The 14,755-nt window shown below is 39.6% G+C and overlaps 1 protein-coding gene across 1 annotated transcript; it reads left to right on the plus strand.

Annotated features, from left to right (window-relative positions):
- The first annotated feature begins 4,066 nt into the window (after nucleotides 1-4,066).
- LOC121294260 (tumor susceptibility gene 101 protein-like) lies at nucleotides 4,067-14,405 on the plus strand. The gene is made up of 10 exons (XM_041217820.1): nucleotides 4,067-4,418; nucleotides 5,707-5,791; nucleotides 5,964-6,029; nucleotides 7,403-7,566; nucleotides 8,853-8,979; nucleotides 9,703-9,769; nucleotides 10,858-10,952; nucleotides 12,238-12,440; nucleotides 12,658-12,897; nucleotides 13,519-14,405. The coding sequence occupies exons 1-10, from the start codon at nucleotides 4,374-4,376 to the stop codon at nucleotides 13,606-13,608; spliced, it is 1,182 nt and encodes a 393-aa protein (XP_041073754.1). The 5' UTR covers nucleotides 4,067-4,373; the 3' UTR covers nucleotides 13,609-14,405.
- Nucleotides 14,406-14,755: the final 350 nt, after the last annotated feature.

Below are 14,755 nucleotides of genomic sequence, written 5' to 3' on the forward strand. Positions count from 1 at the left end.
AACTTTGCACCTGAATTATAATTGTTTGTCTGTTCATTGAGTTGGTGTTGTGACCAGTCCATTATGGATCAACACGGCTACTGTTTTAAAAGTGACAGGGTATTATGTATAGGTGTATGTTTGTAACAGATCTGGACTCTGCACAATGAAATGTGTGTCGCATTATTTCGGCTGTGTAACTAATACAGGGGGGCCCAATTGACCACCCCCCAAAAATCAAAGTGTGATCATCATGAACACTAACAGGCTTGGCATCAGCTGTGCATTCTTGAAATGAGCGTATTGATGATACCTGTGTAATACAATAGCTCTTAGCTTTTGACCAGTGTATGTAAGTGGACTGATCAAGGGTCCTGTCTATAGAACTGGTGTTTGTGGGTAGCACTGCTCTCCCCAACCCAGCCACTACACAATATGATACATTGCCTTCTCTTCCCCACATGGGGCAGTGAGGTCTCAAATGTAACTGAAATTAGTGGAATAATATTTTGAAATAAAATACATTTGGTATGGAGTCAAAACAGTGCTATTCTCTGCTATAACAATTTGCAAAAGCACATGTAAGTATTGATAAGCCCAGAGTTTACTATGGTTTGCCATCTTATGGCATTTTTTTATGTAGCAGAAGTGACATAATATTGGACATGTAAGATCACATACTAAAAATGAAACACTGTACAACATTAATAATTTATTACTAAGATAACATTTAATATTGTTTAGATAGTGTCTTAAAATGAGTGCAGTTGTTTGTGCCTGTTGTAACTGTTTATTTGGTCCCTGTAAATGATCCGTACCTTGAGTAGCACCACCCCCTAGCCTTTGTTATAATATTTCATCAGCATAGACTGGGGTAGATTAGAAAATGGCGCTGATACATGGTGGGTGACTGTACTAATATAGTTGAGAGTTATTTGTTCTAATAAAGCACATTCAGGCAGCCAAGAACCAAGGTGTTCTGCAAAGTTATCAAGATGTGTTCAAAGATGAGCTGGGCACACTTCTTCGAGAAACGATCTGACTGTTAGGAGCACTGGATGTTGATGTGAAATACAAAAATCAAGAGCCAGATTACCACTTCTAGTAGTTAAAGGTGCAGGCCCAAACTTCCTGGGACGCAACTGGCTAAAGAAAATATAGCTTGACTGGGGGGAAACAGAGCACTTGGACAATCTGGAGCAAGTGTTAAAGAGACTGTCTCAAGCAGGACTGAGATTAAAACTCAACAAGTGCACTTTCCAAGCACTGACTGTGACTTACTTAGGGCACCAGATCACTGCCCAAGGTCGATGCCCCATGGAAGAGAAAGTGAGAGCTATCAAAGAAGCTCCACCTCCAAGAAACGTGCCAGCACTGAAGTCATTTCTAGGTATGGTCAGTTACTATGGGAAGTTTTTGCCAGACTTGTCAACAGTATTAGCACCACTGTACCAGCTGTTGCATAAACACATTTCATGGCACTGGAGGACAGCCCAAGACAAAGCCTTCAGTGAAGTAAAAGAACTGCTACAGTCAGCATGTTTACTTGTCCATTTTGACCCAAAGAAGGAGCTTATTCTATCCTGTGATGCCTCTCCATATGGCGTAGGAGCCGTACTGTCTCCTGGAAGATGGATCAGAAAAACCGGTGGGTTTTGCATCACGTACACTTACAGTGGCAGAGAAAGGCTACTCACAGCTTGATAAGGAAGGGCTAGCAATTGTGTTTGGTGTGAAGAAATTTCACCAGTATTTGTATGGTAGGCCGTTTACCATTTGCTCAGACCATAAGCCTCTAATGAGCTTATTTAATGAGACAAAAGCCATCTCACCCATGGCTTCAGCATGAATACAACACTGGGCACTTACTTTATCAGCCTACCAGTATATAATTGTGTATAAGGCTGGCAAGGACAATGCTAAAGCCGATGCCCTGAGCCGCTTGCCCCTGCCAGACAAACCTGCCTGCACACCGTTACCTGGGGATACCATATTCTTGATGGAATGACTGTCAGGATCACCGGTGAATGCAAAACAGATCAAGCTGTGGACAGAGCGCGATCCAGTGATGTCCCGAGTGAAGAAATTCCTTCTACATGGTTGGCCAAACAAAGTAGAAGATGGGGAATTAAAGCCTTACATCATGCGTAAGGATGAGTTGAGCGTGCAAGACGGGTGCATATTGTGGGGGTCACGCGTAGTGGTACCACCCCCAGGGCACACACCAATCATGGATGATCTGCATGAAGCTCACCCTGGCATTTCACGCATGAAAAGCTTAGCCCGAAGTTTCATGTGGTAGCCAAGCATGAATAAAAGCCAAGGAAAAGGTCAAGTTATACGAAGAGTGCCAAAGTAGCCGGAAGACAGCAGCACAGGCCCCATTACACCCCTGGGAATGGCCAGGACGCGCTTGGTCCAGGCTGCATATAGATTTTGCTGGACCTTTCATGGGTTACTTGTTCCTAGTCATTGTAGACTCTTATTCGAAATGGATAGATGTACATCCAATGAACTGCATTACTGCTCAAACCACCATTGAAAAGTTGCGTCAGGTTTTTGCGACCCATGGTTTACTTGACGTGGTTGTCACAGACAATGGCACAACATTTATAGGGACAATGTTTCTCGAGTTTATGCAGAAAAATGGAATCTGACATTGCAGACTGCACCTTACCATACATCTTCAAATGATCTGGCGGACAGAGCTGTACAGACCATCAAGGACGGATTGAAGAGGATGTCTAGTGGGACTGTTGAAACTAAATTGGCACGTTTACTGTTTAAATACAGGATAACCCCCCAAACGGCTTCAGGACTTTCATCTGCTGAATTACTGATGGGGAGGAAGCTGAGATCTCATTTAGATTTGCTACAGCCAGACATCAGAGCTAGTGTGGAGTCGAAACAAGCGAAGCAGAAAGATTTGCATGACGAGCCCGCCAAGTCCAGAGACTTCAATTCTAGTGACTGTGTCTATGCCCACAATTTCAGCAAGGGTGCTCTGGGTCACTGGAGTGATTCTGAATAAGAGTGGACCAGTTTCTTTTATTGTGAAGCTGTCAAATGGACGTGTCATTCGAAGACATCAGGACCACATCCGTATTCGTTTTGTTTCTGACCCTACGTCCATTGTAACATCTACAGAGTCAAGAGCTGTGGACACTACTAAGTTGGCAGACGAGGACGAAATATCTGAGGTACCAGATATGTTGGATACAGAGGTTGCAGAAACACCACCAGGAATGGAGTTGTCCAGGAGTTCACCACCCCCACTCGCCTCCTCCGGTGACCCCGGCCCCAGTTCCTGCAGAGGTTACCATCCCATTATCCAAGGACACAAGAGTTGGTGTACGACGTTCAGAGCGCCGTGGCAAACCTCCAATAAGACTGGACTTGTAATTTTGTCCTTAGGACTAGACTTCTAAAAGAGCAGTTATTCTTTAGTTAAAAAAAAAAAAAAAGAAGAAAGAAAAACACTACAGGTCATACAACGGATAAGTTTGTTTATTTGTATTTAAATGGCACTAAGCTTAAAGGGAGAGGAGTGTTGTAACTGTTTATTAGGTCCCTGTAAACGACCCGTACCTTCAGTAGCACCACCCCCTAGCCTTTGTTATAATCCTCATCAGCATAGACTGGGGTAGATTAGAAAATGGCGCTGATACACGGTGACTGTACTAACGTAGTTGAGAGTTGTTTGTTCTAATAAAATACTTGAAAGATTCACCCCTTGCTTCCTTCTCAAGTTACCACTGAGCCCAACTCATATTTATTTATAATTAGTATTTTTAATTTAAAAAATATATAGAGGTATGGATTTGTATTAAATCATATTTGAATACAGCATTTCCAATTAGCGTGCAAGACGCCACAGTGTGTGTGCTTTTTAAATAAAAAATAATTTTAAATATATATTTCACATATATGTTCTCTTATCTAGACTTTACCAGACATTACATTTAATGTAAATAGACGAGAGCTGTCATGAGTACAAACTTGTAATCCTTTTCACGTGACAAATGAAATGATCAAATTGAAACCACGGCCCCGTCACATGACAGGGGTGGGTTTCGTCTGTGTGAAGTAACAACAATCAGAAACCCGTTCAGGAAGTGTTGGGCATTCGTGTGTCGACTTCTTCCTGTTGTGTTGGTACAGCTAAGTCAAGCGGGCCGTGGAGTTTACAGAAAGGTTGTCCAATGCAGAGTAAACAACAGAAAGTATCCCATTAAAAGAAAGAGAGACACAAGGGAACACTCGCTGGTCGAGATCGCTAAGGTGGTTGGTCGGGCCGCGAGTCCGGTACACCGGCAAATCACGTACAGTACACGGGGTTCGAGTCTTGGTGCCATTCTCCTCCTCATCATCGCTTATCAACAGCAGCCTCAACTATGGCTGTTGTTAGCGAGAGCTCCCTCAAGAAAATGCTGTCTAAAGTAAGTACAAACCTGGACGATGTGGAGCCTCGCTCCTCCATCTCAGAAATCCCTTCATCATTTCACTGCTGGAAGAGTCAGGTGTTGTCAGTTCGATTGACTCCTGCTTTTGAACTAAGTTTGTTAGTATTGTAAGCATAATACAACTGTTGTTGATATGTTGAGACAGTCAACAAATAAGTCTGTGTACTGTCTATAATGCTTTCAAAAAGGCATTAACAGGTATACTCCCAGTTGAGAAAAACCGACTGTACCCCGCTTACGTCACGTTAGTAATTGTAATGCTACTGTAGTACCACTAGCGCAGTGGACCACGTCCCTATGCTTTTTGGTATTGATTGGCACGTTGTGTATCCAAAAGGGGCAAGCATACAATTAGCACGTCCACTGGGCTACTTCCGAAAACCAACAGTGAAATGGATAAATAACAAAGACTCAATCACCTGTCAAATGCAATAATAATTTCAAGCGAAATATATTTAAGGAATACAGTGTTTTAAGAGCATTTTTCTGGACAACAAATCAATTTTTAATTACAAATATAAAATACAATTCGTTAAATATACAGTCATTTCTCCTTTCTTTTGGACAACAACGTAGCCTGTTTATTATGATGATAAAAAAGGAATAAAAGAAAATAAATTTGCCAAAAATAGACCTGCCCAGTACAAATGACCTCTTGGCATTTAATTTACCACCTATTATAACTGGAGTCTCACTTAGAATGCATATTAGTTACAGTTCATGACATTTCCTAACATGCTTTCGACACTCCTGCTGTTTAACCACTTTAAAAAAAATAAATAAAATCTCTTATAGAATATACACTGAAGCGGTTGTAATTTGCTGTTGTGTTTGTGCTAGACTAGATTTTGTATATCAGTGATGGAAACAAGACTTTCATTGGATAGGAGTTTGATCCATTCCTAGTTTTACTATGAGTTTAATAACTCACCTGAGAATGTTACCTATACACTGTGGATATATAGTTAATGAAGCTCCTGGTAAAACCTGAAATGACTGAAGCTGATATGCAGTAGGAGCCTTATTTTCATCTGTATATTACAGAAAACAGCAGTCATGTGAGGGACAGCCCATAAACACAAAGTGTGCACTACATATTGCAGGTGTTTCTAATTGTTTGTCCATCACCTGCAAATCCCTGTTGCCAGTGATTATACGTTCTCATAACTGTAGAAAGCACACATTGCTTAGGCATCAGGTATCTTTTGAACCCTTCTAGTTTTAATTATTTCTTTACTAACTGTTTATTTTCCTTAACCTGCAGTACAAGTATCGGGACTTGACGGTTCGTGAAATCACCAATGTGATCTCTCAGTACAAGGACTTGAAACCTGTCATGGATGCTTATGGTAAGTAGAGGTGGAGCCGCTTCTGTTTCCCACACTGACACAGTGTGGGCACTTGCTGCTTTCCTTCATTGATAAATGGTTTCTGAATACATTTGTACCACCAGTGTTGTTTTTCACCACAGCACCACACATGGTCTAACAATTCTTTTATTGTAATATTTCCTTCCCACAGTGTTTAATGACGGCTCTACCAAAGATCTGATGAGTCTGACAGGAACAGTTCCAGTCGGCTACAGAGGTATAAAGTTTGATTCCTATTCCTAGCAAAGAGCAATGACAGTGAGAGACCATAACCATGTTATTGCCATTTCAAGAATTGGGTATCTTCATGGTTATATATAACCAGGGGCACATAACTAGTACGCAGGTACACATATGCACAAATAAAATAAAATGCAAATTTCCATGTTGTTTTTATGACGCAAAGGTGTACCGTCAGTACATTTTTAACAGGAAAGCATTTTTTCATACAGGCAACGAGGGTGCATATCTGGCTGTGCCCATACCTGCCTAACCTCCCGGTTTTCTATTGAGTCTCAAGACCATAATTAAATACCAGTTTCCATATTTTTCTTAAGGCCGGAGGGTTCCATTTCACTAGAAAGTCCATCCCTGCTAGAGCTATCATTGGCTGCTTCAAGGTTTTATAAAAAAAAAAAAAAGGAGAGTGACAGGTGGAAACTCCAGTTCCTATCATTAATGATTTTGTTTTATTGGACAGTAGAAGAAACCAGTCATAGCAGGGATTTCGATTTAGCTGTCCATTCAGAGAAGAGGGATGTAGTTACGGGGAGTGGCAGTGGGAAAGCTCGCTAATGCTTCGCTTCCCAAACTGAGCGCGGATGAGGGGAAGTGTCAGTGTTTGAGAGCCATTATATTTCAACATGAGTTTAAAAAAAAACAATTATTTAAGCATTTTACTTAAAAATAATATTGTGTTCCCCTCAGTTATATCCTTCTATAAATGCCATCAAGCTGACATGTTCAGCAACACTAATAAAGTTGAGAAGTTTTTTGCTTTTGAATCCCGGGACTGGAATTTGGTGGTAGGCTATTGAAATAGAGAGAATGCGTGATGATTTGTTCATTATAATAACCAGCAATCCGGGCTCACACTTAAACATCCGTAAACTATTGTTGTCTCTGACACCACCATTAACCAAAGTTTAAGGACCGTGGTCTTGGAAACACACTATAAAAAGCACTTCATATTTTTTCACTGGGCCGCCATGCTTTGCAGTACAGCTTATTAACACATAGGGGAGGGATCAAACTTATTTATTTTTTCGTGTGATTCACAGCAGCACGCAGACAAAACATAACACAGGAGCTTGTTTACACTGTAAATCTGATGCATTTGAGTTATAGTTATATTAGAACATTTATTCTGTCTCATGTGACAGCGACTTGGCTAAATGACCCCTAATTCTGGTACATACTAAACCATTTCTGCTGGTAGTTACGTGAGACCCGAATGATAAAATTTATGTGAACCCCTGTATAATAACAAAAAATTATTGGATAAAGAAACTTTATTGGTTGAGGATGTAGTAGATAACGGTAGATGACACAAAGTACCTTGAAGACAATCTCCTGGTCTCTCTCTCATAGGAAACACCTACAATATACCGGTTTGCCTCTGGCTGCTAGACGTTTACCCCTATAACCCTCCGATCTGTTTTGTGAAGCCCACCAGTGCAATGATGATTAAAACTGGGAAACACGTTGATGCTAATGGCAAGATCTACCTGCCCTACCTGCACGAATGGAAGCATGTGAGTAGCCTATTGTGATGAAACATGATTCATGCCTTTTTGACCAGAACTTTGTTTTGTATTCCATATCAAGCTCATGGAGACCGTTTTTTATGCATAATTTTTGACTTGGTTATACGAATCAAATATATATCTTGGGAAACTGAATTGGATAAACTTTGCTTGATAATGAAGTGTTGAGCATATCCATGTAGATCGCACAGGAGAAAAGCTGCTATGGTCACTCATTCTTTTAATGTTTATACAGGTTTCCACATATTATTCAAGCAAACTTCATTACATTCTCTGTTAATTTTCACTTCATTTATTATAATAAGTCATTTGAATTCATTTTAGTTAAAATGATTCTTCAAGAAGACATTTTTTTTTTGTTTTACCATATTTCTCCTTCCCCATACATTCTTGCCCATACTTTATCACTCATCATTCTAAGCGTTAAGGCTATGCGTTGCCATAGCAACTCTACTTATGCAAACTGGTTTAACATTACCAACACATTTTCTTTCACATGATTACCAATACATTTTCACTCTACAGTTATGCAGTGGGCATATAAATATATTTGTCTGTCTATTGTTATGAGAAAAAATTCTAAAACTATTTGTCCCTGTTTAATAGTATCCTAGTTGTCTTTTGGAAAATACCATTTCTGTGAGCCCAGCTCATATGATCAAGTTACAATAGCTAAAAGCCACAGTACAGTTATTGTTTATGTAGGACCTGCCAGATTCTGCTTGTTTGAATGGGTTCCCTAAATCATGACGTATAACTGTGTTCGGTATCACTGAGCACAAAAAGGAAATTGTGTGCATTGTAATGGAGACGTGCTTGTGTGATTTCTATCTGAACAGAAGAGTAATGCCTTCTATTTGAGGTAATCTGAACAGAGTAATATCTTCTATTTGAGGTAGTCTGAACTTTCTGGGGAGGAAGGATCACCAACCTTGCATTTAACATCGCTAATACAGGGAGTAACCTTGTCTACGAGCACACTTTTATTCTTTACATAAATTAAAAAGAAAACCACTGAATTAATGTATATAGTCTTACATGGACACAAGCAAGTTTTGCGTGTCCGGGGGTGTACAGGATATATGTTGGAGGGTGAGGGTATTTCCAGTACTTTTGGGGGTGTTGTTCAGTCATGAGATAACTGGCCCTTGCTCTGACTGGGACAGTTCGTACAGCTTGACACAGCATTTATGTCACTTACTAACAAGATAGTATGTATAATATTCTAGCCCATGCTAAATGAAAGACATATTTTTTTCTCTTTCTTTTCTTAGCCTCAGTCGGACCTCTACGGCCTGATCCAGGTGATGGTTGTAGTGTTTGGAGAAGAGCCCCCAGTGTTTTCACGTCCCCAAGTGCAATCTTCCTACCCACCATATCAGCCCACCGGGCCCCCTAACAGTAAGTGAGAATGCCAGCCAATGCCTTGAAACTTTACTAAAGAATTCCAGGTTCCCCTACATTGTGATGAGAATTTAGTTTGTTCTTCACTTGTTTTTTTTTTTTTTTATATATATTAATTCAGATATGCTCTATATATATATATATATATATATATATATATATATATATATATATATATATATATATATATGTATATATATATATATAATGTATGTTACCCCAGTTAATGTGTGATAGAATCTGTTTGTTAAATGGGCATGGAATACAATAATATTTGAGAATAATAAAAAGCCCACAGATCACATGATCACATCTTCATCATCGGAGTGTGGTTGAACTGACATCTATCACAATCATGACAGTAGCATGTCTACACTATCTCACAGTGAAGGCCTACTATAGAACAACTAATATGCAGTTCGCCTTTATGACACTAGATGGCAGAACGTGGTGATTTCTCTTTTGGCATAAGGCAGATGTAAAGCAGTTTGATAGTAAGGTTATGGAAAAGGATAAGGAATACTGTTCCATATAAAAGAAGTCCAACAAAAGTTACATAATAGTACATATCCCCCAAAAAACTTTTTTTGAAAAAAAAAAAAAACTTGATTTCTCAAAGTTGTTTTTTTTAAAATGGTACAGACAGATTACTTAAAATAATGAAACTGAAAGAGCAACAGCCCCCACTGATACATGTTTAAAATCACACTTGTTTTCCAGCTTCCTACATGCCGGGCATGCCTGCTGTAGTCTGTTCCTACCCATCCGGGCACTCTGCAAACCCAAGGTAATGTGTTGCAGTGTCCTTTTGTAAAATTGGTATAGAATAGAATAATATTAAGCTCATATAGGGGCAGAGGCAGGGCATCCAGTTAGGATGTGAAACAATATGTTGAATTATTCAAGACACTGAACGATACTGAAATATTACTGCTTCGCTGAGTGTAGAGTTCACGTGGTGTTCCATGACCTTGTTGGCAGAATGATCTTAAACTATGTCAATCCAAACTAGACCTACCTGACTGATCTGCCAGGGTAGTAAAAAAACATTATATGTTCCCCTTAGGTCCATGTGAATTCAGTCCAAATAGTTTTTCCTTTTTGAAACTGAAATGGAAAGTGACTCGTTAGCTTTTTGAGCAGAGAATTAATGCCATGGAAGCATTAGAAGCATTTTGTCTATGCAGTATGAAATCAATTATGGTGGGTCAATACTGTCTTTATTGATAAAACAGCCTTTATTAAAAAAAAAAACAAAAAAAAACCTGTATATTGCCTAAAGGGAAATAACATAGATTAATTATTTATCAATTCCATGTAAAACATGCTCACTCCAAAATGTAGCTGCTTTTTCAAACAGATATGATTCTATAATATATGCTGGAAAATGAATACATACTAGAAAAGGTCATTTTTAGACTTTATTTAAATGCTACAGTAGTGAATTTGAGGCTTAAGACAGCAGTGCTGTCAGCAAGTTCAGAGTTCCGCCTGTTCTGGCTTTTTCAGTGCCAGCATAAGCTTCTAATGCTATCATGGCATTGAAGAACAGTGTTATAACAGTCATTCTAAACCTGAGCAGAGAGCACCAAATCATTTTTTTAATGGTCTATTATTTGTTTATACAGATGATCTAGGATGTGATTGCTTTGAGCAACATGAGAAAAGGGGAAACAAGCCGAAATCCGTTTTTGTATTAATTCTTTCAGATTGGAAAATTACTTGATTCTCTTGTTTTTTGAGTTGTTTGCTCTAAAAAGCAAAAACAAAAAATGAGTTGTTTTCCAATTGCTATTTTAAAAAGGAAAAACGATTGGACCGAATGTACACGGACCCCTTTAGGCTGACCCGCTGTTTTTGTTGTTTCTCTTTCAGTGGGTACCCAGGTTATCCGTACCCTGGGGGAAACTCCTACCCCACGGCCAGCACAGCACAAAACTACAACTCGCAGACACCCGTCACCACTGTCGGTGAGTCACCTAGGGAAAGCCTGGGTTGTATCAAACAGAGTTACTACTGTTGTTCTAGGCAGTACTATGCAGGGGCTAAATGGTTAATCTATTAACTGCCAGCAAACTCCTATTAGATTAATTGGGATTATGATGGCATTACTTGAATAAGAGAGAGCCTGGGATCTATTACCTCATTGCAGCTCTGTGTGAAAGCAGGTTTCCATATGATGTTTTACACGTCACTGCAATTTAATATTCATGATACTAAACTTAAACTTTTCAAACTCTTTTTAAATATATATTACAAATGCATTGTTTATCAAAAGGTGGTCCCAAGTTTTAGACACAGTGGCTGCAGTTTTCAACCTCTTAATACAACCAGTCATCAAGAACCAGATTGTCCTCAGCCATTAAATTTAAATTTATTTACGCTGCTCCAGAAACATTCTCAAACTCTGCATGTTTTTTAAGATTTACAGAAACATTACCAACATATTTAAAGCATAGTTACTTTTTTTTTAAGGTGCAGGCAAAATCATGATTTATGGAGACCAATAGTTTAGATGCCTTGCACCTCCCTCCGCCCCGAAAAAACTGTTCTTGTCCTCTCTTCTGTTGACCTGACCCTTAATCTTCTGTTTGATACATTCATTCCAATTGTTCTGCAGGCTCTCAATCTCTGTTGCGGAGACAGCCACTTATTGTAAGGTCACTGCTGTAAGCAGACACTGTGTATTAAAGGTCACTAGACACTGGAGTTCAGTCTGGAAAGGCCTGGCATTAGATCCCTCTCTGTGCTATATTTAGGACAGGATGTGAATGTGGAAGGATAAGGTTTCTTAAAGAGTTTGCAGTAGGTAGACAAGATTAACACTGACATTCACACTGGCCTCTGCCTGCCTGCTGTCTTAGGGAAACTTGCTCGGCTGGACACAGTCTGCCACTAAAAAGGCTGGAACCATTTTCATTTTTCTGACAGACCTCCTTTTCCCCTGGTGCTCCTTTAGCAAAATACAAATACACTACGTCAATGAGTGCTGTAGTGCATTGTTTCTCTACCCTGGTCCTGGGAAGCCACTGTGTGTGCTGGTTTTCATTCCAACTGAGCTCTCAATTCCTTAACTAGACCCATAATTGACCTTTTTAATTGTTTTCAGCTCTTAAATAGTTGCAGCGTTCAAGTTACTTATAAAATATTATAACTAATTGTCTAAAAATCATAATAAAGTGGTGTGTGATCTGTGTGGTATATTCTAGTAGGTTAGGCTGTAATAGTATGAGTTTTTTTGTGCTTGTGCTCTAGGTCCCAGCCGGGACGCCACTATCGGAGAGGACACAATCCGCGCCTCCCTGATCTCAGCGGTCAGTGACAAGCTACGGTGGCGAATGAAGGAGGAGATGGACCGGGCCCAGGCAGAGCTGAACGCTCTCAAACGCACTGAAGAGGACCTCAAGACAGGCCACCAGAAACTGGAGCAGATGGTCTCCCGCCTCGACCAGGAAGTGGTATGCAGTGCTGATTTTAATCTGCAACTTTTAAAAAACTGTAAGACTTAAAAACTTCACAGGTTATGAAACCGGTTACCGTGAAGTATTTTAAATGATGTGTTTCAAATATGTATGATATTACTGTTTCCAAAAAGAATTGGTTATGAAAGAAAAGGGTTACGGTTCAGCAGCAGAGGAAAAAGTTCATTAATAACCAGCTGCTTCACTCCCCCAGACCGAAGTTGATCGGAACATCTGTCTTCTGAAGAAAAAAGACGAGGAGCTGAGCTCCGCTCTGGAGAAGATGACAAGCCAATCAGAGAACAATGACATCGATGATGTCATTGTGCCGACCGCCCCCTTGTACAAGCAGATCCTGAACCTGTACGCAGAGGAGAACGCCATTGAGGATACCATCTTCTACTTGGGGGAGGCACTGCGCAGAGGTGTCATCGACCTGGAGGTCTTCCTGAAGGTAAAGTGACTTGTTCCAGTTCATTTACTGTCAGAGCCAGTATTATTCTTCCTGAACACCAAACAGTTGCCCTGATAGGAGTGCAACCTTAGAAGTACATTATTGGTGTTTCTGGCAGTTTGTTTTTAAAGCTGCTGGGGACCAGCCCTGCTTCATTCCTACAGAAATAGGTACCTGATCCCAACCTTTAAGTGCAATGAATGCACTTCAGTTCTGTACTTGCCATTCACGGGTAATTCACTGGATTAATGTGCGTATTTCCTAATGTTCCTGATAACATTGCATTCAAATGAACCAGTCAAAACCACAAATGCATATGAAGATTCAGAAACTAACTAGGATTATCCCTTGTATTATGCTCCGTGGCCTCTTGCTTCCATTCAGTTCAGCGAAGCAGAAGAGTCATGTTACCTGGTTATAAAACTGACATCTCGGCACTTAACCAACTGAGGCACTAGATTGAACCTCAGCATTATTGATTTGAAGATGATTAACCCACAGCTTCCTTGGCATAATGAAAAAGCAAGCTAGAATGTTGGATGGTTGATTTCTTGTGATGCAACTTTCTCCAACATTCTGGTAGACCCTGTTAACCCTTTCTCTACCACTCTTTCATTTCAGCATGTGCGCCTCCTGTCCCGCAAACAGTTCCAGCTCCGAGCGCTGATGCAGAAAGCCAGGAAGACTGCAGGGCTGAGTGACCTCTACTGATCTCTAAGAGAATATATATCTTGTTTTTTTCTGCCACATTGACACTCCTCCTTTTTACCATTTTCCTTTTCTCATTCTGTTGTCTAAAGTTATCTTTTTGTGCTCATCCTTTTCTGTTCTGGATTTTTCTGTTGATCTGCCCCCACCTGACATGAGAGCAAGTCCTTTACCCAGGTACCCCCGAGTGTGCCCTCACTTCACTCAGACATGCATAGGAATACCAACACTGATGCTGAGCTCGTCAGCGCCCAGCCTCATTAATGCTTAATAATCGTACAGTCCTCAATGTCAGGGGAGAAAATCATCAGGTTTTCCCAAAATCAGAATTGTTTTATTATTTTTTATCATGTACATTTTAAGAATGTTTTTGAAGAAATTAAGTGTGATGGGTTTTTTTTTGGCTCCCTCCTAATTGGAAAAAAAAAACTCTTACAAAGTTGTCTTTGATGATATGATGACACTTCTCTTTTTAAATCTGAATGAATATTTCCAAGAAAAAAAAAAAATTCATCTCAAAAGCATGTGTCCTTTAGGAATCTAAGTGACACTTGTCCCAACATTGAGGTTTCCTGGAGTGCTATGTACAAACATGAAGATCTCAAACTCTTACTGAAGTATAACTTTGATATCAATCAATGAAAATATTATGGATTGTATTCTTTTTTTTTTTTTTTTTTTTGGTTTTTCAATAAAATTAGCTTTTACTAAATGCACTTTGAATTACATGTAAAGCACTGGGGAATTGGGATAGTCATTTAGAAATCATAATTATAATTAAAAAAAGGTTGCAATTCTGATTTGAGGTATTGTATTTATTCTTTTCACAAATCCATTTCCGTAGACAGTCAGTGGTTGGAGCTCAGTTGGAGTATTCTCCTAAAAAAAAAAAAAAAAAAAAAACACATGCTTCCCTATCTTATTTAGATTTTGCCATCATCTCATTACATGTCATACAAGGTAGTGAATCAGGGCCATCACCTGTGACCAGCATACAGCGATATGTATTTTATAGAGACTTAGTTAACAGAAGCTGTGTAGTAATTCTTAGAAACCTTAATTTAAGAATTCAATGGAAGTATGTCATCTTATTAAACTACTGGCTGCAATGGCTTCAGTTGCTACTGAATACCAGTAGTTTGTCTAGATG

The sequence above is a fragment of the Polyodon spathula genome, chromosome 19 (genome assembly GCF_017654505.1).
Source record: "Polyodon spathula isolate WHYD16114869_AA chromosome 19, ASM1765450v1, whole genome shotgun sequence".
Lineage (NCBI taxonomy): Eukaryota > Metazoa > Chordata > Actinopteri > Acipenseriformes > Polyodontidae > Polyodon > Polyodon spathula.

Bases quoted from the DNA above. Each gene is read 5' to 3' on its own strand.
- LOC121294260 (XM_041217820.1), top strand. From the start codon at position 4,374: ATGGCTGTTGTTAGCGAGAGCTCCCTCAAGAAAATGCTGTCTAAA. The intron at 12,441-12,657 runs GTATGCAGTGCT...TCACTCCCCCAG, and splicing joins CCCGCCTCGACCAGGAAGTG to ACCGAAGTTGATCGGAACAT. The intron at 12,898-13,518 runs GTAAAGTGACTT...CTTTCATTTCAG, and splicing joins ACCTGGAGGTCTTCCTGAAG to CATGTGCGCCTCCTGTCCCG.